The sequence below is a fragment of the Oryctolagus cuniculus genome, chromosome 12 (genome assembly GCF_964237555.1).
Source record: "Oryctolagus cuniculus chromosome 12, mOryCun1.1, whole genome shotgun sequence".
Lineage (NCBI taxonomy): Eukaryota > Metazoa > Chordata > Mammalia > Lagomorpha > Leporidae > Oryctolagus > Oryctolagus cuniculus.
Window position 1 is genome coordinate 90,052,966 of NC_091443.1, and position 26,738 is coordinate 90,079,703.

At 49.3% G+C, this 26,738-nt stretch overlaps 2 protein-coding genes across 5 annotated transcripts in view; both read left to right on the plus strand.

The window, feature by feature from the left end:
• The window catches only part of IQCH (IQ motif containing H), a 232,755-nt gene that overhangs the window by 15,072 nt on the left and 190,945 nt on the right, over positions 1 to 26,738 (plus strand). For all 4 annotated transcript variants that reach the window (XM_008268850.4, XM_051821802.2, XM_051821803.2 and 1 more), the window contains exon 4: positions 9,512 to 9,629. In XM_008268850.4, the coding sequence (XP_008267072.2) occupies positions 9,512 to 9,629 (118 nt within the window). The remainder of the gene's footprint in view (positions 1 to 9,511; positions 9,630 to 26,738) is intronic.
• On the plus strand, positions 21,713 to 23,414 carry LOC100346554 (small ribosomal subunit protein uS2-like). Its single transcript, XM_070053451.1, has 2 exons — positions 21,713 to 21,718; positions 22,547 to 23,414. Exons 1-2 carry the CDS (start codon positions 21,713 to 21,715, stop codon positions 23,294 to 23,296), a joined length of 756 nt encoding a protein of 251 aa, XP_069909552.1. The 3' UTR covers positions 23,297 to 23,414.

Below are 26,738 nucleotides of genomic sequence, written 5' to 3' on the forward strand. Positions count from 1 at the left end.
ATCTGGGGCGAGTATTTGTTGCACTAATTAAGACACCGTGTCCCAGGACCTGGCTCTGCTTCCATTCCAACTTCCTGCTAATGCACACCCCAGGAGGCAGCAGATGATGGCTCAAGTATTTGAGTCCCTACAACCCACATGAGAGACCTGGAACGAGTTCCAGGTTCCTGCCTTTGGCCTGGCCCAGTCCCAGTAATTTGGGAAACAGGCTAGCAGATGGAAGATCCCTGTCTGTCTGTGTCTCTTTTTGCGTGTGTCTCTGCTTTTAACAATAATAATAACGATAATATTCTGGTTGCTTGTCTTGTTATTCCTCATGGGCTTATACTGGCTGCAGCTAAGGTCCCAGAACCAACTGTACACTTAGGTGAGGTTCAGCACTCACGAGAGTTAGGGACAAGTCCATATTTCAGTTAGCCTTCAGGATACTTATTAAGTTTGTTTTTTTTTATTTTTATTTTTGACTGACTTAAGTTTGATTAGATCCTCATCATTTTTACTTACTTTTTTATTTAATATTTACTTGTTTATTTGAAAGACAGAGTTATGAAGAAGCAGAGGCAGAGAGAGAGAGGGAAGTCTTCCATCCACGGGTTCACTCCCCAAATGACCACAATGGGCCAATCTGAAGCCAAGAGCCTGGAGCTTCCAGTGGGTGCAGGGGCCCAAGGACTTGGGCCATCTTCCACTGCTTTCCCAGGCCATAGCAGAGAGCTGGATGGGAAGTGGAGTAGCTGGGACTTGAATCAGTGCCCATGTGGGATGCTGGCACTGCAGGAGGCAGCTTTACCTGCTACACCACAGCACCAGCTCCCATTTTTACTTTCTAATGGGGCAGAACAAAAGCTCATGCTATGAGGAATAGTGTCAACAGCACTATTTTCTTGGTGTTCATGGCTAGTGTTTGTTATCACTATCTTCAAAATACTGTGTTTATTACAGAAAAAAAATTTAATACCCATGTGAATTTTTTTCAGGCTTAGTTTAGTTAAAACTAAGTAATAGGGGCCAGTGTTGTGGAACAATGGGTTAAGCCACAGCCTGCAGCAGCAGCATACCATGTGGGTGCTAGTTTGAGTCCCAGCTGCTCCACTTCTGATCCAGCTCCCTGCTAATGGGCCTGGGAAACCAGCAGAAGATGGCCCAAGTGCTTGGGCCCCTGCACCCACGTGGGAGACCTGGATGGAGTCACCAGATGGAGGCTTCTGGCTTCAGCCTGGCCTAGCCCTGGGCCATTGCAGCCATTTGGGGAATGATGGAAGATCTCTTTCTCTGTCTCTCCCTCTCTCTTCTATAACTCTGCTTTCAAATAAATAAAAAAATCTTTAAAAAAACAAAAGCTGGGCCGGCACCGCAGCTCACTAGGCTAATCCTCCGCCTAGCGGCGCCGGCACACCGGGTTCTAGTCCCGGTTGGGGCGCCGGATTCTGTCCCGGTTGCCCCTCTTCCAGGCCAGCTCTCTGCTGTGGCCAGGGAGTGCAGTGGAGGATGGCCCAGGTGCTTGGGCCCTGCACCCCATGAGAGACCAGGAAAAGCACCTGGCTCCTGGCTCCTGCCATCGGATCAGCGCGGTGCGCCGGCCGCAGCGCACCGGCCGCGGTGGCCATTGGAGGGTGAACCAACAGCAAAGGAAGACCTTTCTCTCTGTCTCTCTCTCTCACTGTCCACTCTGCCTGTCAAAAAAAAAAAAAAAAAAAAAAAAGCTGAGTAATAAAAACCCATAAACCCACTGCATGGGTATGCTGCAGTCTTTTTTGGAAACAAATGCATTGGTGCTGGCCCCACTATTCACAGGGTCTTTATGATTTAAAGTCTGCAATCTCAGGATGTGTCCAGAGCTGCAGGAAACATGACCTTGTGGGTGACCCAGTGACAAACTGAGTATTAAGCTGTTGTACATGGGTAAACATTTGGCCTTGCTGTTCAGCTGCTTGTTGGGATCCCTGCACCCTGTTTCAGAGTACCAAGATTTGTGTTCCGGCTCTGGTCCTGATTCTGGCTTCCTGCTACTGCACATCCTGGGAGGCAGTAGATAAGGACTTGGGTGGGAGACCCAGTGTGACTGTTGTAGGCATTTGGGGATGAACAAGAAGATGGAGGTCTCTGTCTCTTTCTCTCTCTGCAAAGAAATTCTGTCTTGTTAATTTCTCATTTTATGTGAGTAGATCTTATGCTTTGCTTCCATGGCCCACGGCATTGTCTCACTATCCCCTGGGAAGTGGCTTCTCTGTGCGTGAGAGCACAGGCCTGGAGTGATGTTTCTCAAACTCTGCTTTGCAGTTCCTTCCCACTGCTTTCCAGAAGGGGTCCTCGAAACTGCATTTAACACTCTTGGCATTTCTAACGCAGATTATTTGTGCTTGAGATCCCAGGACGAGCATGACAGCCTGGAATGAGTGTTCTTTTGGCCACGTAGAGGCCTTGCTTCTGTACGATCAAGATCCAGGTCCTGCAAATCCTGCTACCCTGTCTCTGTGAAGGGTTGGACCACACTGACACTGAATGAGGGGCTGGGCCCTGGCAGTCAGGCTGAGAGCCAACTGCTCACGGCCCCGGAGGCCACCAGGCCGCGGGCCGAAGCTCCTCCTGAGAGGGGAGGCGTTTGATGAGGACTGCAGAGCTCTGTTGCTCTTTGACAGCAGAGCACAGTTCTATGAGCAGCTGAGACGTGGCATTGCTCGGATACATGGGATTTCATTCTGTGTATGGGCACCCAGGAAATTAGAAAAGTTTATTCTAAATTACTACTACTCCTGGACAATAGGATAATATGAGAAATTATCACTTGATAACAATAGATTTTTAAGGTGTTTCAGGACAGACACATAGTGAGTACCAGCCTCATCGCGATCAGGATCACACCATCAGTGTTTGCATAGCGCTTGGCAGTTTGCAAAGGACACCCTGTAAACTCATGAGGTGCATGCTCACCCTTTCCTTTTAAAGACAAGGGAACCGAGGCCCAGACAGGTTGAGTAAACGAGTCCCTGATCACACAGGTGGCCAGTGGCGAGGCCCACACCCGAATCCTGATCAGATACCGCATTCCAGCATTCTGCCCCTACTCCTTCATTGCCCAGCAAGGGCTGCTCACGGGAAGCCTGGTAGTTCAGAGTAGTGGACGCAGAAGGATAACAATGGATGCCAGCCGTGCAAAATCCCCCGGCAGTTGTTCTTCAGACAGTGACAAGATCAGCAAAAGGGCAGGGTTGGTGCAGTGGTTAAGACGCTGCTTGGGGTGCCTGCGTCCCAGATTGGAGTGCCTGGGTTCAAGTCCTGCTCCTCTCCCGACTTCCCCTTCCCCCTAATGCACGCCTGAGAGGCAGCAGGTGAGGGTTCAAGTACCTGAGTTCCTGCCACTTACGTGGGAGACCCAGACTGAGTTCTGGACTCCTGGCTTCAGAGCCTGTTAAGGACATTTGGAGAGTAAACCAGTGGGTGGGAGATTTTTTTTTTTTTTTTTTTTTTGACAGGCAGAGTGGAAAGTGAGAGAGAGAGACAGAGAGAAAGGTTTTCCTTTGCCGTTGGTTCACCCTCCAATGGCCACCGCGGCCGGCGTGCTGCGGCCGGCACACCGCGCTGATCCGATGGCAGGAGCCAGGAGCCAGGTGCTTTTCCTGGTCTCCCATGGGGTGCAGGGCCCAAGCACCTGGGCCATCCTCCACTGCACTCCCTGGCCACAGCAGAGAGCTGGCCTGGAAGAGGGGCAACCGGGACAGAATCCAGCGCCCCCACCGGGACTAGAACCCGGTGTGCCGGCGCCGCAAGGCGGAGGATTAGCCTAGTGAGCCGCGGCGCCGGCCGGGAGATTTCTCTTTCTCCTCCTCCTCCTTTTCTCTGCCTGTTCCCTGAATAAATAAAACAAATACCAGTTTTTAAAGTGTCATATTTCCTCCAGAGAGCTCAAATTGCTTTTGCACAGTTTTCAAAACCGGCGTCCCTATTGTCCCCACTTTGGCATTGATCCGTCCACGTCAAAGCGCTTTCCCTCCTCTCGCCGGGGCTGGCCTTCGCAGATTTCACAGCCTGCGATATCTGCTCACACTGTTCTTAACGACCCTGCTTTGCTTATTGGCGCTGGGAGGGGGAACCACCATCTGGACCAGCACCATCGGAGCCATGCCGACGTCTTCACTTTATCCTCCCTTGTGCCGGCTTTTGGGGGGAAAACATCAACAAGAACAAAGCAAATGATAGTGGGGACCAGTGAGAGGGAAGAAGAGGTTTCTGTAGAATGGGGAGTGTGGATTAGAAGGTCGCTGTCACGCAGTTACTGAAGCGCCCTGCATCCAATCTGTTGTGGGTTGTTTCTGTGCAACAGAAAGCCCCAGTTATATGGCCTGTGTCTGCGTTCTGGTCGCAGGGGGCAGAGGGCAGGGGCAGGGTGGAGAGAGAGATGTCAGCATTTGGTAATCCGCTTGGATGCACACTGTCCTTTCATTTTTCCTGTGAGTTTGAATTATGTTTTAAAAATGTATTTTGTTTATTTGAAAGGCAGAGTGACAGAGAGAAGGGGGAAAGGCAGAAAGAAAGATCTGCCGTCCACTGGTCCACTCCTCAAATGGCCACAGCAGCTGGGCCTGGGCAAAACTAAAGCCAGGAACTCCATCTGGGTCTCCCTTGTGGGTAGCAGGGGCCTAAGCACTTGGGCCATCTTCTGCTGCTTTCCCAGGTGCACTTGCAGGGAGCTGTATTGGAAGCAGAGCAGCTGGGACTCAAACCAGCACTCTGACATGGGATATTGGAGTCACAGGCAGCTGCTTAACCCAGGATTCCACAACAATGGCTCTTTAAATTATTACTTTTAATGTGGCATCTGTAGCTCCAGGAATTATCCCAGGAAAAAGGAGAGATATTCATGAATCTCTGTATATGTGCATTCGTCCTAGCAACCTAATAGCGGTGAATTAGGAATTGCCCTGGCAGTGAAATGATGATTAAATCCACAGTAAGGGAGCCAGCACTGTGGTGTAGAGGGTAAAGCCACCGACTGCAGTGCTAACATCCCATATGGGTACAGGTTTGTGTCCCGGCTGCTCCACTTCCGATCCAGCTCTCTGCTGCAGCCTGGGAAAGCAATAGAAGATGGCCTGAGTCCTTGGGCTCCTGCACTCATGTGGGAGACCCGGAAGAAGCTCCTGGTTCCTGGCTTCGGATCGGTGCAGCTCCAGCTGGTGTGGACATCTGGGGAGTGAACCAGCAGATGGGAGATCTCTCTCTCTCTCTCTCTCTCTCTGTAACTCTGACTTTCAAATAAATAAATAAATCTTTTTAAAAATCCATGTTAATGTTATTTGTAGCTATGAAAGCTGATATTGCTGAAGAAATTTCAGTGATGCGGAACATGTCTCATAGTAAATGTTAAGAGACAAAAATCAGGATCTACAATTACAAATAAATTTGCTTTTTGGGGTGGGCATTTGGCGTGGTGGTGGGAACAAGGCTCAGGATGCCCGCAGAGCACATCAGAGTGCCAGGTGTGAGCCCCGACTCCTTCACTGCCGACCCAGCTTCCTGCTGATGTGCTCCTTGAGAGGCCCAAGATCATGGCCCAAGAACCTGGGTCCTTGCCATCCATATGGGAGCCCCAGAATAAGTTCTGTGTCCTCGTCTTCAGCCTGGCCCAGCCTTGGCTATTGCAGGCATCTGGGGGCAGTGAACTAGTAGCTGGGAGATTTATGTGTTTTTCTCTGTCTGTTTGCCTTTCAAATTAAAAAAAAAAGAAAAGAAAAGTAAATAAATAAATATTCACTCTTTGACCTATAATCCACGGAAGCCAAAGGATTTTAGAAATGCACTGAGAGAGGCCAATGTGGCGTAATGGGTAAAACCGTAGCCTGTGACGCTGGCATCCCATGTGGGCACCAGTCCGTGCCCTGCAGCTCCATTTCCAATCCAGCTTCCTGCTAATGGCCTGGGAAAAGCAGCAGAAGATGACTCCAATGTCCGGGCCCCTGCCACCGATGGGGGAGACCCAGACGAAGCTCCTGACTCCTGGCTTCCACCTGGCTCAGCCCTGGCTGGTGCAGCCACTTGGAGAGTGAACCAGAGTAAGGAAGATCTCTCTGTGGCTGTTCCTCTCTCTCTGTAATTCTGACTTTCAAATAAATAAGTAAATAAATAAATCTTAAAAAAAATACACGTGGAGACTCACTTCTGGAAAGACGATGTGAGGATTGTTTTTCCTATACCTCTCACCAAGTACGGTTAAAACCCCAGGGCACTGCGTATGAAACAAGCTTGAGAAGACCCTAGAAGATGCAGAGGAGAAGGAAGCCCAGCCAGGAGCCTTGGGGCCAGGGCACAGCACACTGGGAACTTCCCGGGGTTTTCCTTTTGCTCTGTCTACCCGATATGTGATCTATTTCACTTTTCTTCTCTCCAAGGGACTTGTTTCAACGTTTCTTGCAAAACAAGTCTCTGACACCAGATCTCTTAGTTTATGTTTGTTTGAGCATGTTTGGATTTCTTTTTTCACTTTTAAAAAATGTTTCATTATTTTCTATGAAATGCAGAGAGACAGTGAAAGAGCAAGCTAGGCGGATAGACAGACAGACAGAGATTTCCCATCCTCTAGTTCAAGTCCCAGGGCTGGGTCAGGCCAAAGCCAGGAGCCAGGAGGTCCACATGGGACTCCCAGTGATTGGCAGGGACCTAACTGGGTGAGCGACCACCTGCAGCCTCCCCAGGGTGTGCATTAGCAGGAAGTTGGAGTTGCGAGCAGATCCAGGAGGAACCGAGGCACGCCAATAAGGGATGCTGTCCCAAGCAGCGTCTTCACTGCTAAGCCAGACATTCGTCCCCAGACTGCTTTTTAATAACTGGCCTTTTCATGTACCTTATAAGATTTTTTCTGGAAGCTAGGCCTGATGTATTGTGTAATGGAAACTGGGGTAGGTAGGCCTTTAGTGCAAAGGTTTATGTGTGTCTGGTGAGGATTTTTCCGTGTTTACTGGATTCCAAAACGGCAGGTATCTGAGGCTTCCGTTTCTTCCAGTGTCTTCCTCCCTCCCCTCTGTCGTTTGGAGTTTTCCTGGAAAGTCCTTCTTCGATAGACTCTCACCCCTTGCAGCTCTTGCATCTGTATCCCTGTATGACACGGGGCTGGGTGGACGCGAAGGTAAGGTGTGCATGGGGCGGGGAAGCATTCTATACCACTGTTATCAAGGCTCAGGCTTTTGAAGGGTCTTTGAGCTTCACACGTTTTTTCTAGAAGTTCCCCCAACCTTGAGATGAGGCAGGAGGGCTACAGGGAGCTGGAGTTGGCCAGTTCCTTTTCCCAGGTTAGTTAAAGCTTCGGTAAAATGCCTGTCCTCATCGAAAGCCAGACTTCATGACAGAGAACAGAACAAAGAACAGAATTCTCTGGGAATATTTCACATGAGGGTTTTCTTCTGTGATCTCCACAGTGAGAGCGTGGTAAAGCTCACAGTGGTGTGGAACCCTCTAAGACCTGCCTCTCAGAGTGCCCAGCACACGGCTGACCCACATGAACCGCCAGCCGTGGGTCCTGCAGGCCGTAAGCGTTCTTCCCAGGACTGGCTCCAGCGAAGGACTCCGTTCCCTTTGAGCTGTGAGTCCGAGTCCCCTCCCCCGGCTCCAGTTTGCCCCCTGATCTCCAGTCTCTGATGGATAGAAGAAGAGTTGTGGTTTATTTTGTTTGTTCAGCGTTTTTCTTGTAAGGATGGGAGTGACAACTTCTAATCTCTTTACATCTTGGAGTGAAATCAGAAATCTGTAAAGTTGCTTTTTAGTAATAATGTTACAAAAATAGATATCACAGTAGATTGAAAGTTCTGTTGGTAGTTGAGGGGTTTTTTTTTGTTTTTTTGTTTTTTGGTTTTTTTTTTGTTTGTTTGTTTGTTTGTTTTTTTGACAGGCAGAGTGGAAAGTGAGAGAGAGAGACAGAGAGAAAGGTCTTCCTTTGCTGTTGGTTCACTCTCCAATGGCCGCGGCGGCCGGCGCACCGCGATGATCCGAAGCCAGGAGCCAGGTGCTTCTCCTGGTCTCCCATGAGGGTGCAGGGCCCAAGTACTTGGGCCATCCTCCACTGCACTCCCTGGCCACAGCAGAGAGCTGGCCTGGAAGAGGGGCAACCGGGACAGAATCCAGCGCCCTGACTGGGACTAGAACATGGTGTGCCGGTGCCGCAAGGCAGAGGATTAGCCTAGTGAGCTGCGGCGACGGCGGTAGTTGAGTTTTATTGATCTTAATTATGTTGACCATGTTAAAGAATTGCCTGCTTTGGGTGCGACGCTGTGGCATAGTAGGTTAAGCCTCTGCCTGCAATGCTGGCATCCCATATGGTTTGAGTCCCGTCCGCACCACTTATGATCCAGCTTTCTGCTAATGGCCTGGGAAAGCAGTGAAAGAGGGCTCAACTGCTTGGGCCCCCCCACCCATGTGGGAGACCTAGAAGAAACTCCAGGTTCCTGGCTTCGGATTGGCCCAGCTCTGGCCATCACGGCCATTTGAGGAGTGAACCAGTGGATGAAAGACCTCTCTCAATTTCTCTCTCTCTGCACTCCCTCTATCTGTAACTCTGCCTCTCAAATAAATAAATAAGTCTTTATAAAAAAGAAATTGCCTGATTTTAAATTAAAAAAAAAATTGAGTAATTTACAGAGAGACACACACACACGCACAGAGACAGAGACAGAGAGACAGAGAGAGAGAGAGAGAGAGAGCTTTCATCCATTGGTTCTCTTCCCAGTTGGCCACACTGGCCAGGGCTGGGCTGGGCTGAAGGCAGGGGCCTGGAACTCCATCCTGATCTCCTATGGGAGTGGGGGCCCAAGCACTTGGGTCATCCTTTGCTGCTTTCCCAGGCACATCACCAGGGAGCTGGATGAGAAGTGGAGCAGCTGCAACTTGAACCAGTGCTCATACAGGATGCCGGTGTCACAGGCGGCAGCCTAACACACTGCACCATAACACTGACCCCTACATTTTAAAATTTAAGCACACCAGGATACATGTATACTCGTTCTTACAATTTCATTTTGTTTTTACATTGTTCTATGGAACAATCCAGTGCTTAATTAGGAATTTCTTTAACCGTCTCTGATCTTTAACTCTTGGCAGTTATATAAAATAGCAAAAATGTAAAGCATATGGGTGTCAATTGCTTAGTGACCATCATTTGGAATATATTTAACATTGGCTATCCTGTAATTTGGTTTTATTAGACAAAATATAGCATTATGTATTTGTCTTTTCCAAGAAATGTTTTATAGTGCAATAATTCTGTCAGTTGTTAGTCACATAAGCTCAGCCAGGGATAAAGTTTTTTATTCATGATATAATGGTCGTTATCAGACTCGGAAATTCTTCTGTTAACTGCAATTTTATGGTGGTAAAAATGCTAAAGATTGGTCTAATTTATTGTAATCAGTGATAGAATGTTTCCTATAAAACATAATCTTAACTAGGAAGCTTTGTTTTAAAATTACAATTTGAGAAGCTTTTAAGATAGCAACTTTGACCTTAAATTCTATTGCTGTTTACTTAGGCTGCTTCCAACTGTCGTCGACCAGAAGTCATTTGTTTTCCCTCTGGAATCTGAGGGTAAACTCTGGCACCCCCAAAAACAGCAGAGTTCATTTCCACGTGTGCTTCCAAAAGCAAAGGTAGGAACAGAGCGGCGCTCAGGCACAGGAAGTAAGATAGGGAGTGCCAGGGGCTGGGGGAGGGGAGGCTGGGAGCCCCGTCTGACAGGTCCGATGGGTTTTTGCTGGGGATGGTGAAAATATTCTGCGACTCCCTCTGTAGTGGTGATATTGGCACAACTCTGTGAATACAGTAGGCACCCCTGAATGCACACTTTAAAAAGGCAAATGTTGTGGTGTAAGAATTAGATCTCAGTAAACTTATTCAAACATCTTTAAAGAGTAAAGGTAGGATACTTGCCTTATATTCAAAAATAGCAAAACATAATGAATATATAGGTTTGTTTCTCCGATTTCATATTATTATTGTTTCAGATATGTTCATGGCTTCATTCATTTCCTCAACAAAAGAGCTTTCTTTAGAAAGCAAAATAGAGGCCAGCGCCATGGCTCACTTGGCTAATCCTCCGCCTGTGGTGCCAGTATCCCATATGGGTGCCAGGTTCTAGTCCCTGTTGCTCCTCTTCCAGGCCAGCTCTCTGCTGTGGCCAGGGAGTGCAGTGGAGGATGGCCCAAGTGCTTGGGCCCCTGCACCCGCATGGGAGACCAGGAAGAAGCACCTGGCTCCTGGCTTCGGATCAGCACAGCGCCGGCCATGGCGGCCATTTGGGGAGTGAACCAAGGGAAGGAAGACCTTTCTCTCTGTCTCTCTCTCTCTCACTGTCTATAACTCTACCTGTCAACTAATAAAAAAAAGAAAGCAAAATAAAACCTAAGACCTTTAATTTTTTTTAAGATTTAGTTATTTATTTGAAAAGCAAAGATACAAGAGGAGAGACAGAGAGAGATCGATCTTCCATCTGCTGGTTCACTCCCCAAATGGGTGCAACATCCGGGGCTGGGCCAGACCAAAGCCAGGAGCCAGGAACTTCTTCCATTTCTCCCACATGGGTGTGAGGGCCCAAGCCCTTGGGCCATCTTCTGCTGCTTTCCCAGGCACATTAGCAGGGAGCTGGATGGGAAGTGGAGCAGCCAGGACTTGGACTGGAGCCCGTATGGGATGCCGGCACTGCAGGTGGAGGCTTAACCTTCTATGCCACAGCACCAGCCGCAGGGCCTTTACATTTTTGAATAGAATCCTGGAAAGAAGGTATCTCAGTGACCAGATATTGAGTTCAAGAGGTTTCTGACTTTGCTTCTGTTGTTACCTCAGTTTCATTCCTGTTCCCTGCCTGTCATTGTGAAATTGGGCTGCCATAGCAGACTATCAGAGACAAGGCGGCTTAAACGATGGCGGTCAGGTGCCGGAGCTGTGGCTCAGCAGGTGAAGCTGCCTATGGCTTGCATCGTTGGCGTCCCATATTGGAGCACTGGTTTGAGTCCCAACTGCTCCACTTCCCATCCAGCTCCCTCCTAATGAGCCTGGGAAAGCAGCAGAGGATGGCCAATGTACTTGAGCCTCTGCCATCCCAGATGGAGCTCTGGGGTCCTGGCTTTGGCCTGGCCCAGCCCCAGCCATTGAGGCTATTTGGGGAATAAACCAGTAGATGAAAGATTCTCTCTCACTCTCTCTCTCTCTCTGTGGTACTCTGACTCTCAAATAATTTTAAAAAAGAAAAAAAAGCAATGGCCTGAACAGCATGTGCCACAGTGTATTGCACCACTGCCTGCAACACCAGCATCCCATATAGGTATGGGTTCGAGTCCCAGCCCCTCCACTGCTGATCCAGCTCCCTGCTAATGCACCTGGGAAGGCAGCAGAGGATGCCCAAGTGCTTGGGCCCCTGCCACACACATGGGAGACCTGGATGGAGTTCTATGTTCCTGGCTTCAATCTAGCCCAGTTCTGGCCATTGCAGCCATTTAGGGAGTGAACCAGTGGTCAGTCGATCTCTCTCTGTCTCTTTCTCTGTCTCTGTCTCTCTCTGTAATTGCCTTCCAAGAAAATAAAAAAAATTAAAAAAAATCAAAGCAAGAGCAATGTATTTCTTAAGTTTCTGGAGGCTGATGTCCAAGATCAAGGTGCTGGCAAATCCGGTGTCTGATGAGGGCAGTCTGTCTGTCTGGGACAACCTTCTCACTGTGTCTTCATTCATATATGAATATGTATACATATAGACACCCCACAATTTTGAGCATATCTAACATAAGCTATCCTGTAATTTGGTTTTATTATACAAAATACAATCCCAATTAGATATAATTTTAAGGTGTGGTAATCCTGCCAATTGTTAGTCATAGAAACTCAGCCAGCCAGAGACCTGTCTGTCCATCTATTTATAGAGTGATCACATTTGCTATTGTAAGGGCACTAATCCCATTCATGAGGGCTTCATCCTTTTTTTTTTTTTTTAACGATTTATTTATTTACTTGAAAGAGTTACCAAGAGAGAGAAGGAGAGGCAGAGAGAGACAGAGAGGGAAAGAGAAAGACAGAAGTCTTCCATCCGCTGGTTCACTCCCCAATTGGTTACAATAGCCGGAGCTGCACCAATCAGAAGCCAGGAGCCAGGAGTTTCCTCTGGGTCTCCCACATGGGTGGAGGGGCCCAAGGATTTGGGCCATCTTGTACTGCTTTCCCAGGCCATAGCAGAGAGCTGGATTGGAAGTGGAGCAGCCGGGACTCGAACTGGCACCCATGTGGGATGCCGGCACTACAGGCGATGGCTTTTCCCGCTATGCCACTGTACCGGCCCCAAGGCTTCATCCTTAAAACTGAATTACCTCCCAAAGGCCCCACCTTCTGTACCATCACCAGGATTCCAACATAGGCTTTTTAAGGGGAAACATTCAGTCCCTAGCACTCCTGACTCCCCAAAAGTAATTATAAGTCACCTCTTTTGAGTGCCAGGTACCCTTGTCAATGCTTTGGAAACACTAACCTGTTTAACCTTTGGAGCCATCGTAGGAGATTTTATGCTTATCTTAATTTTATTGGTGCAGAAACTCAATTGCAGAGATGAGTAATTTGCCCAAGAGAATGTAGCTGGTAAGTGTCAGAACCAGGATTGTGAACCCCAAAGTGCACAGATCCAAGGTTGTGTTTTCTCCACTGTGATATAGCGTTTTATTTTATTTTTAATTAATTTATTTTTTATTATTATTTTTTTTGACTGGCAGAGTGGACAGTGAGAGAGAGAGACAGAGAGAAAGGTCTTCCTTTTGCCGTTGGTTCACCCTCCAATGGCCGCCACGGCTGGCGCGCTGCAGCCAGCGCACTGCACTGATCCGATGGCAGGAGCCAGGTGCTTCTCCTGGTCTCCCATGGGGTGCAGGGCCCAAGCACTTGGGCCATCCTCCACTGCACTCCCGGGCCACAGCAGAGAGCTGGCCTGGAAGAGGTGCAACCGGGACAGAATCCGGCGCCCCGACCGGGACTAGAACCCAGTGTGCCGGTGCCGCAAGGTGGAGGATTAGCCTAGTGAGCCACAGCGCCGGCCTATTTTTAATTTAAAAGCAAGGTTTCTTTAAGTCAGAGACCTCCAGCCAGAGTGGCCTGGAGGGGCGCAACTGTGATATAGATTTAAAACAACCTTATTGAGGTACACCGTATATGCTATAAAACTCACCTTTGTATTGCCCTGTATTTTTCCTTCACCACACTTGCCACAGTTTGTAATTGGGTAGTGAGTGATCTGATCTATTTCTGAACATCTATATTCCTATCAGATGGTAAGCTTAACGAGGACATGCTCTGTGTCAGTGTGTTCACTGCTATATTAGGCCAGGAGTTCAATAAATGTTTGTTGAATGAATAACTGAAGCCAGCCCAGCAACCTGTAAGGGCGTGCTCAGCCCCAGGCAGGCTCTTCTGCACTCCGTGAGCGGCTCTCTCCCGCCTGTCACTGCACTGGTTACGTGGGGTTCATCAGGCCCTCCCAGTGGACAGCCTACTTCATGGTTGTTAGAGGACTGTTGGAGGCACAGTGGCCGGCGAGGCTGATCCGGTCCCTGCTCTCACAGGGCTTGTGTGCTACAGGGGTGAGGCAGAGCACCAGGGCTTGTGTGCTACAGGGGTGAGGCAGAGCACCGCCATGAAAACTCCAGGTAGCAGTACAGGCTCTAAGGACAGTACGACCGAATGCTGTGGTGGACGGAGCATCAGCCTTCTGAACTCCTTCCTTTTAAGCAGCTGCTTCAGCTATGTTTTTGGGCTTTTTATTATTGTTATTATTGTTAATTATTATTGTTCTCCAAGAATCTCAGGAGAGCCACAGCTGGTCCACAAGAACAGTGATTGGATAGAAGTTTCTGGTTTCCAAGAACAAGGAGTACAATTCCTGAAATTAGGACTATTGTAGAATGAGTAACTGCCATTCTTGCCCCAGGAAGCAGGAAAACAATGGCCGCACATCTACTTTTCCCAGAGTTTTGAATGAGCAATGAGGATAAAATGAACAAAGTCCACGAGCTGCTGAGCATGACCCTGCGTCCTTTTCAGTGCTGTGAGCGTGGGCCAGCGTCGTTCAGAGAAGGGCACGGACTGTTCCCCGCCCTGACTTTACCTATGGTTCTTTGACTTTTAATATCAGTGACATCTGCTTTAAAACATAGCCAGTGACACACAGGGAAGGCCTGAGTCTGCTCTGTAAGGGCAGCGACAAACCGTGCTGCTTCGCCAGCTGTCACACGTGCCCGCTACACCAACACAAGAGCTCCTATTATTCAGTCGTTGTGAGAGCTGGTGGCACGTGACCACCCTCAGTAGCTACCTTTCCAACCTTTTACACACTCGGCGAGCCCCAGTCGCTTCTCCAAGCGCTCCTTCCCTGCAAGTGGTGGCTGTTTTCGGAACTCTGCTGAACACCCCAAAGCCTAAAATGACAAACAACTAGGAGTTCTCAGTTATAATTAAGACTCATAATTAACAATTGCTTATTGAGATGCTTTTAAGTTTGAATATGCACATTCAGAAACATAATCTAAAAATTATGCTAATTTTTTACTTTCTGAGGATTTCCCCTTGACAAAAATGAATAGGATAAAATATCAGTAAATAAAATTGGAATACAAGGTCTTATTTTCAGGGTTTATAGGTAACTGTGTAAAATATACAAACTCCATTTTAAAAAAAATAGCTATTTATTTGAGAGACAGAATTACAGATAGACAGAAGGAGAGACAGAGAGTAGGGGTCTTCCACCCACTGGTTCACTCCCCAAATGGCCGCAACAGCCAGAGCTGGGCCGATCTGAACCCAGCTTCGTCTGGGTCTCCCACATGGTTGCAGGAGCCCAAGCACTTGGGCCATCTTCCACTGCCTTCTCAGGCCATTAGCCAGGAGCTGGATCAGAAGTGGAGCACCAAGCACTCAAACTGGCACCTATATGGGATGCTGGTGCAGGTAGGGGCTTTAATGTACTACACCACATTGCCTGCCCCCTAGGCTCCATTTTTGCTATTGAAAACTTACTGGGGCCGGGGCTGTGGTTCAGTGGGTAAAGCCAACACCTGCAGTGCTGGCATCCCATATGGGTGCCAGTTCAAGTCCCAGCTGTTCCACTTCCAGTCCAGCTCTCTGCTGTGGCCTGGGAAAGCAGTAGAAGATGGCCCAAGTCCTTGGGCCCCTGCACCTGTGTGGGAGACCCGGAAGAAGCTCCTGGCTCCTGGCTTCAGATAAGTGCAGCTCCAGCCATTGCAGCCAATAGAGGGTGAACGAGCGGATGGGAGACCTCCCCTGTCAATCTGGTATGCTCATTTTCCCATGATGTGCCTGTGTCTCGGCCAGGACCGGGAAGCAGGAGATGCCATGATGACCACGTGGAAGTTCAGCTTCACATGGAGGCCCAGTGAAGCTATAGAAAACCTCACAAGTTAAGCTCCGCCCAGGCTATAGATTTAATTAGGGCACCACACCTCTCCTACGAGAGACGGATAACCCGGGCGGTGCCTTTTCTTTCACCCTGGGCTCAGGACCATGCTCATGCACCCTGGCCTCCTCCCTGTCTCTTGCCTCATGGGCAACTCTCTGGGTATCTCTCCATGCGGGGTGACCCACGCTCAGGTGTGAAGGTATATTCACTCTCTCTTTTAAATAAATCCTGCTCTCCCTTGTGCTCACTTGAATTCTTTTTTTAAAATTGTTTTAAAAGTTGTGTTTATTTATTTGAAAGACGGAGTTAGAGAGAGGGAGAGACAGAAAGAGAGAGATCTTCCATCCACTGGTTCATTTCCCAAATGGCTACAATAACCAGGGCAGGACCAGGCTGAAGCCAGGAGCCTGGAACTCTGTCCAGGTTTCCCACATGGGTGGCAGGGGCCAAGTACCTGGACCATCTTCCGTTGCTTTCCCAGGCACATTAGCAGGGAGCTGGGTAGAAGTAGAGCAGCCAGGACTTGAACTGGCGCCCATGCAAGCAGTGGTTTAACTGACTGTGCTACAATGCCAGCCCCTACATTGAATTCTTAACTCTGTTGAGGCAAGAAGAGTAAAGATTAAGATACAAAGACCCGTAACATTAATAGCACATCTGCAGATATGTAGGGCTTGCTTTGGTTGTGCTTTTTTGTTTTTATGGAAGAAGCATTAATTTTGAATGACAAGAAACAAAAGCCAACTTTGTTTCACCAATACTACAAATGAAGCTATGTTTATACCATTATCTGCATAAAAATCTATGCTATTTCAAAGTCAAAAAACTTTGGAATTAAACATAGCAGAATTTGAGAGGACTTCAAAAAATTCATGGAAAATAGGATTAAATGACAAGCTTATTTTGAATCCACAGTTTTTTCACTATACTCATTTTCCATGAACTTTAAAAAGACACCCCTCCCCCTATGGTGTCATAATTACGAGTTTTACTATTGAATATCCCTAACAACAACAGCAGGAAAACGTGATCCCATAGGTTCTAGGGTTGAGTCTAAATAGCTTCAAAGCAGGTGGAGAAAAGTCTCTGTTATCTCCAGCTCTGTCATATAAACGTGTAAGAATTCCCCACCCCATTCCATTAGATGCTGACTTTTGTTTCAAAGCTGGAATCAGGCGTGGAGCTGGGACTGAAACGCAGGCACTCTGATAGGTGATGTGGGCATCCCAAGTGGTGTCTTAACCACTGGCCAAAAGCCCACCCTCAGGAGGAAGCATGGGTTTCAAGGAAAGTTTCCTAAAGGTGAAATCTGAGGAATCAGTGGAAGTACCCCAGAATGAAAGGGGGGGAGACTGAGGATGCCGGGCAGAGAGTGCCTGCCAAGAGGAGCCTACATCTGTCAAGACCTGGGGGATGGGAGGGTGAGCCACGGCCAGGCTGACTGGAGCCCGGGACACGGGGGGAGAAGGATCTAGGAGGTGACTGGATGGATGAATGATGTTACGAGCTGGGGTCGAGTCCCGCATGATAGCGCCTTCAGCAGGAAAGTGATACAATTTGCTCCCATTTGTTGCTTTATGAAAGGTTACTTTAGCTGTAGTGCGGTGGAGACAGGTGCAAGGGTGGGAGTGAGAGATGACAGTGTTCTAACCAAGATGGGTGGTGAGGAAATGGAGCGAGGCTGCAGAGGTAGAAACCAAAGTCTCTGCAGATACAGGAGAGCGGGAAGTGCAGGGCAGGGCGAAGATGTTGACTCAGGCAGCTGGTGTGGGGGCGATGGGGCGCTGTTCACTGAAATGGGGAAGTAGGATGTTCTATTTTTATATGAGCTTCTTGATAAATGAAATGATTCCTGTAAGGGAAATTAGGTATGCACACAGACATTTAAGACTGGGCCCTTAATTGCATGGGGTTTTAGGATGTGAGGTTGGGAAGAGATGGCTCAAATAAAAGAGAATTTCATAAAAGGAGATTTTGCCTGGGTGAAAAGAAGATGGAGGGAAATAAGGCAGCGTAGAACGCTGGGATTAACCATAGTCGGACAGAGCCAATCTTAGGTCTAAAGGGGTGCGGGGAGGAGGGATGCTTTAGTGGATGCTGCTGTGTGCTGCCTAGATGCCCGGCCTCGCTCTCCTCCCCCACTCGGGACTGAAGCATCCACTCCCCTAACTGCTGCGGGAGATCCTTCCAGGGCCATGTGACAGGGTGCCGGCACAAGGGAGCTGCCCGCAAGCTGTAGCCCCATCCAACAACTGACGGATATAAAGTCTAGCCCCCTCGTCCCAAGTCGATGCAGAAATGAGAGCCATACCTCCAGAACTTCCCCTAAGACCAGCTGAGGATCTGGTACCTGCACCAGGATCAGCCTCTCCCTCTGCCCGCTGCTCACAGGTGTCACACGTGTGCTCTCCCCAGGAAACCTCCTGTGACAGTCTCTGTTTCAGAGTCCGTTTCCTCAGAATCCAAACTGAAACAAATGGTTAGGTTACCTATTGTGGAGATGGAGGGAGAGCTGCGGAGAGTGTGGTCGATGGTGACTGTGATCTTCAGAGGACACAGCACCGAGTGGGACTCCCACCTGTGGCACTGCCCTGGGGGTGGGGGAGCCAAAAGGGGAAATACCCCAACCCATGCTCCTCCCTTCCCAGCTCCCGCCTCCTCTTCTCAATGGCAGATGGAAGATATCCAGCACAGGGTGTATTCTTTTTTAGAACCACTCATTTCCAAAAGTCACATGTGTGCAGAGTGACCAAACACCTCAGTGTCCCAGCCAGAGCGCTTGTACAAAGGAAAGAGGGGAGCTGGCACCGTGACGTAGTAGGTTAAGGAGCTTCCTGTAGCACCAGTTCAAGTCCCTGCTGCTCCACTTCCGATCCAGCTCTCCGCTATGGCCTGGGAAAGCAGTGGAAGACGGCCCAAGTCCTTGGGCCTCTGCACCCACATGGGAGACCCAGAAGAAGCTCCTGGCTCCTGGCTTCAGACTGGCCCAGCTCCAGCTGTTGCAGACATTTGGGGAGTGAACCAGCAGATGGAGGACCTTTCTGTCTGTCTCTCCCTTTCTCCTTCTGTAACTCTACCTTTCAAGTAAATGAATAAATCTAGAAAGAAAGAAAGAAAGAAAGAAAGAAAGAAAGAAAGAAAGAAAGAAAGAAAGAAAGAAAGAAAGAAAGAAAATAATTAGTTTAAAACAGAAAAGGAAGGCCGGCGCCGCGGCTCACTAGGCTAATCCTCCGCCTAGCGGCGCCGGCACACAGGGTTCTAGTCCCGGTCAAGGCGCCGGATTCTGTCCCGGTTGCCCCTCTTCCAGGCCAGCCCTCTGCTGTGGCCAGGGAGTGCAGTGGAGGATGGCCCAGGTGCTTGGGCCCTGCACCCCATGGGAGACCAGGAAAAGCACCTGGCTCCTGGCTCCTGCCATCGGATCAGCGCGGTGCGCCAGCCGCAGCGCGCCGGCCACGGTGGCCATTGGAGGGTGAACCAACGGCAAAAAGGAAGACCTTTCTCTCTGTCTCTCTCTCTCTCACTGTCCACTCTGCCTGTCAAAAAAAAAAAAAAAACAAACAAAAAAAAAAAAACACAAAAACACAGAAAAGGAAAGAGGATGGCATCAATGATTACTTTAGGACAGCAGGGGTAGCCACCTTCCCTCGGACTACCAAAACATTCATTCATTGATCTATTAAATGCTTGTCATTCAACAGATTGATTGCTTACTGGGCAGTCGGCTGTCTGCTAAGCAAGGGGGAACCCATCCATAGGAACACACTAAGGGAGGCTGGGAAGCTAACATGAGACGCTTTTGCTCCAGTGCCGCAGAGAAGGGGCTGACTCAGGCGAGCCTGGGGAGGGAGGGAAAGGCTTCCCCTAGGCCGTGATGCCAGGCAGCCTGGCAGGGGATAGAGTTGGACAGCAGAAGGCACGTGCAAGGACCTGCTCATCAACAAGGGCTTGGTTTATCTGGGGCGGAGGGAACCCAGTGATTTCTTGTGGTTAAGATGTAGAGTTGTTTGAAGAGAGACCAGAGGTGTGGCTGAAGACAGAATAACGGAGGGCCAGATTGGGCTGCAATTGGTGAAGTGTATTTAATGCAAAGGATCTGAATTTGTATTAGTGGCAATAGAGAACTATTTAAGACTTTTAAAGAGAGAACTGGATTATAATGGTGATTTGGAAACTGGAGCTGAGTGTCACTGAAGGCAGAAGCCCTGTGCTGATGCGGAGGAGGATGACGAGGGTCCGAATGAGCATGTGGCCATGGGCATAAGGAGAAAAGAGCAGGTTCTCAGGCCTGTTGTAATTGGGGTAGGACTGGCAGGCCTGGTGACGGGTTGGGAGGTGAAAGAGAGTGAGAGGTCAGCGATGACTCACGAGTGTGCGCTTGGATGGTAGTGACACCGCTGATGGAGATGGCGAGCGTAGGAGCACATATGCCGGGGTGGTGGTCGGAGCAGGAGAGTGAGATTAATTCTCTTCCAGACAGTGTCGAACCCGAGGCACTTACGGAAGCTACAGGCCAAAATGCTGGACAGATCCACGTGTGGCGTGGAGCTCAGAAAATAGCAGAGAATGGCCCATAGATTTTCTCTAATTGGCATGTGGGGGTGCTTCAAGCCAGAGACCAGGCCTCTCAAGGAAAGCACCATGCAGATATGATTACAGCATTGTCATTGAAATCTCTGTTGTTCCTGGATTGTAAGATCCCACCAATCATGAGTCAAAATCAACTAAGAGATCTTCAGGTTAAAATGGATTAACTGTAATCTTAGTCTAAACCTTTTTATTCTCAGCCTGAAGGTTCTTCCCAATCACTTTTGGCCAATTGATATTAGGTACAGCATTATGATGATGATAATGGCAGACTGTTTTCAATAACCTTGACTGGTGGTGCTTAAAAAAAATTTTTTTTAGCACTTTTGACTTGTACTGGAATTCTGGGCCTAATGAAAAATACTAGGGTTTCTTTCTACTGTCTTGGTTGGTTGAACGCGTAAATTCATATGTTCCTTAACAGGATGATTTACCCATCCCTGAAAGTTAACCCTTCTCTTGAAAGACAGTGGTGGCTTCCAAGAGTGAGCTCTAGGAAGCCCATGAGTGACCGCATGAACTGGAGATGTTAGGTTTCCATAGTTTTTTTTTTTTTTTTTTTTTTTTTTTTTTTTTTTTTTTTTTTTTTTTTTTTGACAGGCAGAGTGGACAGTGAGAGAGAGAGAGACAGAGAGAGAAAGGTCTTCCTTTGCCGTTGGTTCACCCTCCAATGGCCGCCGCTGCAGCCGGCGCACCGCGCTGATCCTGGCAGGAGCCAGGAGCCAGGTGCTTTTCCTGGTCTCCCATGGGGTGCAGGGCCCAAGCACCTGGGCCATCCTCCACTGCACTCCCTGGCCATAGCAGAGAGCTGGCCTGGAAGAGGGGCAACCGGGACAGAATCCGGCGCCCCGACCGGGACTAGAACCCGGTGTGCCGGCGCCGCAAGGTGGAGGATTAGCCTATTGAGCCACGGCGCCGGCAGGTTTCCATAGTTTTAAAAATCCTAGAGGAGCTGGTATTTAGGACACCGACATCCCAAACCAGAGTACCTGGGTTTGATTCCCTGCTCTGGGTCCTGACTCCAGCTTCCTGCTAAGGCAGACTCTGGTAGGCAGCGGGGAAGGGTCGAGTTGTTGATGATGGCTCCAGTGTTTGGATCCCTCCCACTCATGTGGGAGACCTGCTTGAATTCTCCGCTCCTGGTTTGGCCTGGCACAGCCCCAGCCGTTGCAGGTATTTGAGGAGTGAACCAGTGAGTAGGAGCTCTCTCTGTCTCTTGCCTGTCAAATATATATATATATATATATATATATATATATATATGGAGAGAGAGAGAGAAAAATTGAATTGACTTGAAAATAATTTTAAAATACTAGAGTCTATTCCACGAGATTTGCTCTGCTCATTTGTGAAAGACAGTTTCTGCATCTGTAATAACTTTTTTTGTTTTAATGCTGCAAAATGTTTAAAAGACATTTTAAACAAAAATTAGAGATTCTAATTTTAGCTTAAAATTTAAGCAGCTGTGGTGCTACCAGGGCACAGCACTCGATTGTGATGAGCACGTAGCAGATTCTTGTGCCTGACTGAAGTCTCAGCTGCACAGTTGCGTCGCGGCTTGTTCTTGTGCACAGTGATCTGCAAGTGTCTTTTGGTGTCAAGTGTAAGAAAGGCTGACTTGAGAAATGTTAAGACTTGAAGACACATTTGTCTTTAAAGAGAGGAAATAGAGCGAATGTCTTAAGAGTCTTTACACTTAATCTAACAATGTCGGTGTCGAAAGAATTCTTTGGAGATTTTGTTTTGTTTTTGTTTTTCTGACAGGCAGAGTGGATAGTGAGAGAGAGACAGAGAGAAAGGTCTTCGTTTGCCATTGGTTCACCCCCTAAATGGCTGCTACGGCCGGTATGTTGCGCTGATCCGATGGCAGGAGCCAGGTGCTTCTCCTGGTCTCCCATGGGGTACAGGGCCCAAGCACTTGGGCCATCCTCCACTGTACTCCCTGGCCACAGCAGAGAGCTGGCCTGGAAGAGGAGCAACTGGGACAGAATCCGGCGCCTTGACCGGGACTAGAACCCGGGGTGCCGGCGCCGCAGGCGGAGGATTAGCCTAGTGAGCCGTGGCGCCGGCCTTCTTTGGAGATTTGCGCTGTGACTGCCTTCACAAGCAGCTTGTGGGACATTGGTTCAGTTTACTTAGCACATGGAATATGAAGTGTGTTCCAGTCCTTGTGCTACACAGCATAGGCATGCTCCCTTGCCGTGTGGGACTTAAGGGAGTGGTCTCCCTCGGGAGCCCGGGGAATGCGCCTTTCGGGACGGTCGCAGTGCTGTGGGTGCACGGCCAGCGCTTCGCGGGCCAGGGCTGCTCTACACGTTGTGCAGTGCACGGGACATTGTGCACAAGAAATGCTGCTTCTTTCCCAATATCACCGTGAGACACGCTGCCGAAAACAGACACAGTGGCTTTCCAGGCCAAGACCAATCACCAGGGAGGGGAGCAGTCTGTCTGTGTCACTCTAGGTGGTACCTGTGGCTCAGCTCAGATGCTGTCTTTACCAGATAGCTCAGGGTGAAGATACTCCAAAAAACGTGCTGAAAGCCCGAGAGCTGTCCAAAAGACGGTCCTACCTGGGAGAAGCTGCTGTTGGCGGCTCGTGCTATTGTGGCTATTGAAAACCCTGCTGATGTCAGTGTGATATCCTCCAGGAACACTGGCCAGAGAGCTGTGCTGAAGTTTGCTGCTGCCACTGGAGCTACTCCCATTGCTGGCCGCTTCACACCTGGAACCTTCACTAACCAGATCCAGGCAGCCTTCCGGGAGCCACGGCTTCTGGTGGTTACCGACCCTCGGGCTGACCACCAGCCTCTCACGGAGGCATCTTACGTGAACCTGCCTACCATTGCTCTGTGCAACACAGACTCGCCTCTGCGCTACGTGGACATCGCCATCCCGTGCAACAACAAGGGAGCCCATTCAGTGGGTCTGATGTGGTGGATGCTGGCCCGGGAGGTTCTGCGCATGCGTGGTACCATCTCCCGTGAACACCCCTGGGAGTTCATGCCTGATCTCTACTTCTACAGAGATCCTGAAGAGATTGAAAAAGAAGAGCAGGCCGCCGCTGAAAAAGCTGTGACCAAGGAGGAGTTTCAGGGTGAATGGACGGCCCCAGCGCCCGAGTTCACTGCAACTGAGGTTGCTGACTGGTCCGAAGGCGTGCAGGTGCCCTCTGTGCCTATTCAGCAGTTCCCCACTGAGGACTGGAGTGCTCAGCCCGCCACTGAAGACTGGTCTGCAGCGCCCACTGCTCAGGCCACCGAGTGGGTGGGAACAACCACTGAGTGGTCTTAGGCTGCTTGTCACGGGCTCTCACGCAAACATGGAAATGAGGTTGACAGAAAATAAACATCAGTTTCTACAGAAAAAAAAAAAAAAAAAACAAAAAAAAAAACAAAAAAAAAAAACAAAAGACGGTCCTAGCAACCGGAATAAATGCATAGATTCTCAAATAGCACAATACTCGGCACATGGAAAAGTGCTCAACTTTGAGTAGAATTATGATTATTAATCTAATTCTAGACTCTGATCTTGAAGGAACCTTAACAGATAACTAATCAAACCCAGTGTTAACACAACACCCCCCCACCGCCCCACCTCTCCGCCTGGAGTGTTTTGGGGTACAAGTAGTCATAAAGTACTCATAAAAGGCAAGGAAAGGGTTAGAGGTAAAAAGCAGAAAAGATAAGGAAGAGGAGAAAGAGCAGGAGGAGAGGTTCCTAGGCCGCCAGAGTGTTCGGCTTCCCTGTCGAGTCTGGCAAGCTGCAGGCCACGTCACAATAGAAATCCCTAAGCTATCTAAATCAGGGGTCTTCTGAGAAGCATGATGCACTGAGCATGCTCACAGGTCAGAGGAGATAAATCCACCTAAACATCAATTCCTTAAAATGAGTGCCTTAATCCTCAAACATTTAAAAATTGGCTACGATATAGGATGCTACAGCATTTGTGTCTAAATTAGAAAAATCTTTCATTTTGTGAATTTGGATCCAACTGAGAATGTGATTTTTTTTCCCTCCTTCCCTCTCTCTCTCTTTCTCTCTTTCTTTCTCTCTTTCTTTCTTTCTTTCTTTCTTTCTTTCTTTCTTTCTTTCTCTTTCTTTCTTTCTTTCTTTCTTTCTTTCTTTCTTTCTTTCTTTCTTTCTTTCTTTCTTTCTTTCTTTCTTTCTATTTGAGTGGCAGAAAGAGAGAGGGAGATCCCAACCGTTGGCTCACTCCCCAGATGCCCACAACAGCCCCTCATTGAGCCCAAAACCAGGAGCCAGGAACTCCATCCCTGTCCCCCATCTGAGAAGCAAGGAACCAATTCCTTGAGCCATCATCACGGCCTCCCTGGATCTGCACTAGCAAGAATGCAAGAATCGGGAGCCAGAAGTGGACCTGAAACCCAGGTGCTCCAATTTGGGATGTGGGCATTCTTTTTTTTTTTTCTTAAAAGATTTATTTATTTATTTATTTGAAAGTCAGAGTTACACAGAGAGAGGGGAGAGAGAGAGAGAGAGAGAGAGAGAGAGAGAGAGATCTTCCATCTGCTGGTTCACTCCCCAGATGGCCACAACAGCTGGAGTTGTGCCGATCTGAAGCCAGGAGCCAGGAGCTTCTTCCGGGTCTCCCATGCAGTTGCAGGGGACCAAGGACTTGGGCCATCTTCTACTGCCTTCCCAGGCCACAGCAGAGAGCTGGATTAAAAGTGGAGCAGCTGGGGGCCAGTGCCGTGGCTCACTTGGCTAATCCTCCACCTGCAGTGCTGGCAACCCACATGGGCGCTGGTTTCTCGTCCCGGCTGCTCCTCTTCCAGTCCAGCTCTCTGCTGTGGCCTAGGAAGACAGTAGAAGATGGCCCAAGTGATTAGGCACCTGCATCCGCTTGGGAGACCAGAAGGAAGCTCCTGGCTCCTGGCTTCGGATCAGCACAACTCCAGCTGTTGTGGCCATCTGGGGAGTGAACCAGCAGAAGGAAGACCTTTCTCTCTGTTTCTCTCTCTCACTAACTCTACCTGTCAAATAAGTAAAAAAGAAAAAAAAAGTGTAGCAGCTGGGTCTTGAACCGGCACCCATATGGGATGCTAGCGCTTAAGGTGAGGGCATTAACCCGCTGCGCCATAGCCCTGGCCCCTGGGATGCAGGCATCTTGACCACTAGGCCAAATGCCAGCCCTGAGAAAGTGATTTTTTGAAGTTTTGAGAATTGTTGATGTGGGGAGCAATCCGGACTAGACTAAGTTACTTTGTGGGGAGCAATCCGGACTAGACTAAATTACTCGAATTAGGACTTATTCTATGCATCTGCTCTCCCACAATATGGCGCTGGGAGAGAAGTAAACAGCTTCCGCACAGCTGCCTCCAGTTCAACTAATAAACTGTAGGACTTGCTCCTGATTGGAGGAGAGCAGCGTACTCGGCGTGTGGGCAGCCGAGTTGGGATTGGCGGAGGAGGACTATAAAGGAGGAGAGAGACGGCATGCATCAGGAACATCTATGGGGAACATCTAAGGGAACCCGTGCAGCCCCCGAGAAAGCCGGCCGGCGGTGTGCCGCTCCCCTGCGGAAGTGGGGAATGCAGCCAGGGGGAACTGCCCTTCCACGGAGGTGGAAGGGATAGTAGCCAACCCGGGAAGAACCAGCAGCAAACCCGGGGAGGGCCGAGCAGACGAAAGAACAGCGCAGGGTCCTGTGTCGTTCCTCCACGAAGAGGGGGAGCGACAGTTGACGTTCTAAGGAGTGATGTGGTGAGAGATGGAGGCTGGAGAGAGACCGAGCAGCTGAGGCACCTCACGGAGTTCGCTGAGTTACCCGTCCTGACTCTCAGGGGACGGAGACACAGCTGGCTGGATTTTACCAGATGGGGTCGGGGGGCAAAGAATACCCACAGGGAGTGCAGGTCAACCAGCCCGTCCTCTGATGAGAATGGAAGCTCCGTGAGAGCAGGGACTTGTCTTTATTCTGTGACTTTTTAAAAATCTCTTAATTATGAAAGTATTGAAACACCTGCTGGGGCTGGGGCTGGGGCGCGGCAGGTTGAGCCGCTGCCTGTGATGCCCAGCATCCCATATCAGAGCGCTGATTTGAGTGCCCGGCTGCTCCACTTGCTGTCCTGCTCCCTGCCAATGTTCCTGGGAAGTCAGTGGAAGATGGCACCAGTCTTGGGTTCCTGCCAGCCCCGTGGCAGACCTGGATGGTTTTCCAGGCAGATGGCTTCAGCCTGGCCCAGCCACAGCTGTTGCGGCCATTTGGAGAATGAACTAGCTGATGGAAGCTCTTTTCTCTGTCTCTCCCTCTTTTAAATAAATAAAATAAATCTTTTTAAAAAATAAAGTAACACGTACGTGCTGCATACTGAATGTCTGTGTCCCGCCTGGCCGAGGCGTGTGTTGGAGTGTAGCCTCTGACAGGACAGTGTCTGGAGTGAGGCCCTGGGCAGGTGTGCGGGTCACGAGGGCAGGGACCACATGAACAGGATGAGTGCTTGTGGGAGAGGCACCACGGGCACACCCAGGGAAAGCAAGGTGGCCGTCCGGGTGCCTGCCGCCTGACCAAATGTGCTGCGGCCTTGATCTTGGCCTTCCAGCCTCCAGGACTGGAGGAGTGCAGGTTGTTGAGTGTTGTGTGGGTCTTGGTTAGGGCAGCCCTGGCAGGCCAAGACAACACTGAGGAGAGCCATGGGGAATCATCTCCCCATTGCTTAGATTTAACTGCCGTTGACCTCTGCCATTTGTGCTTCGTCTGCTTTTACTGAAG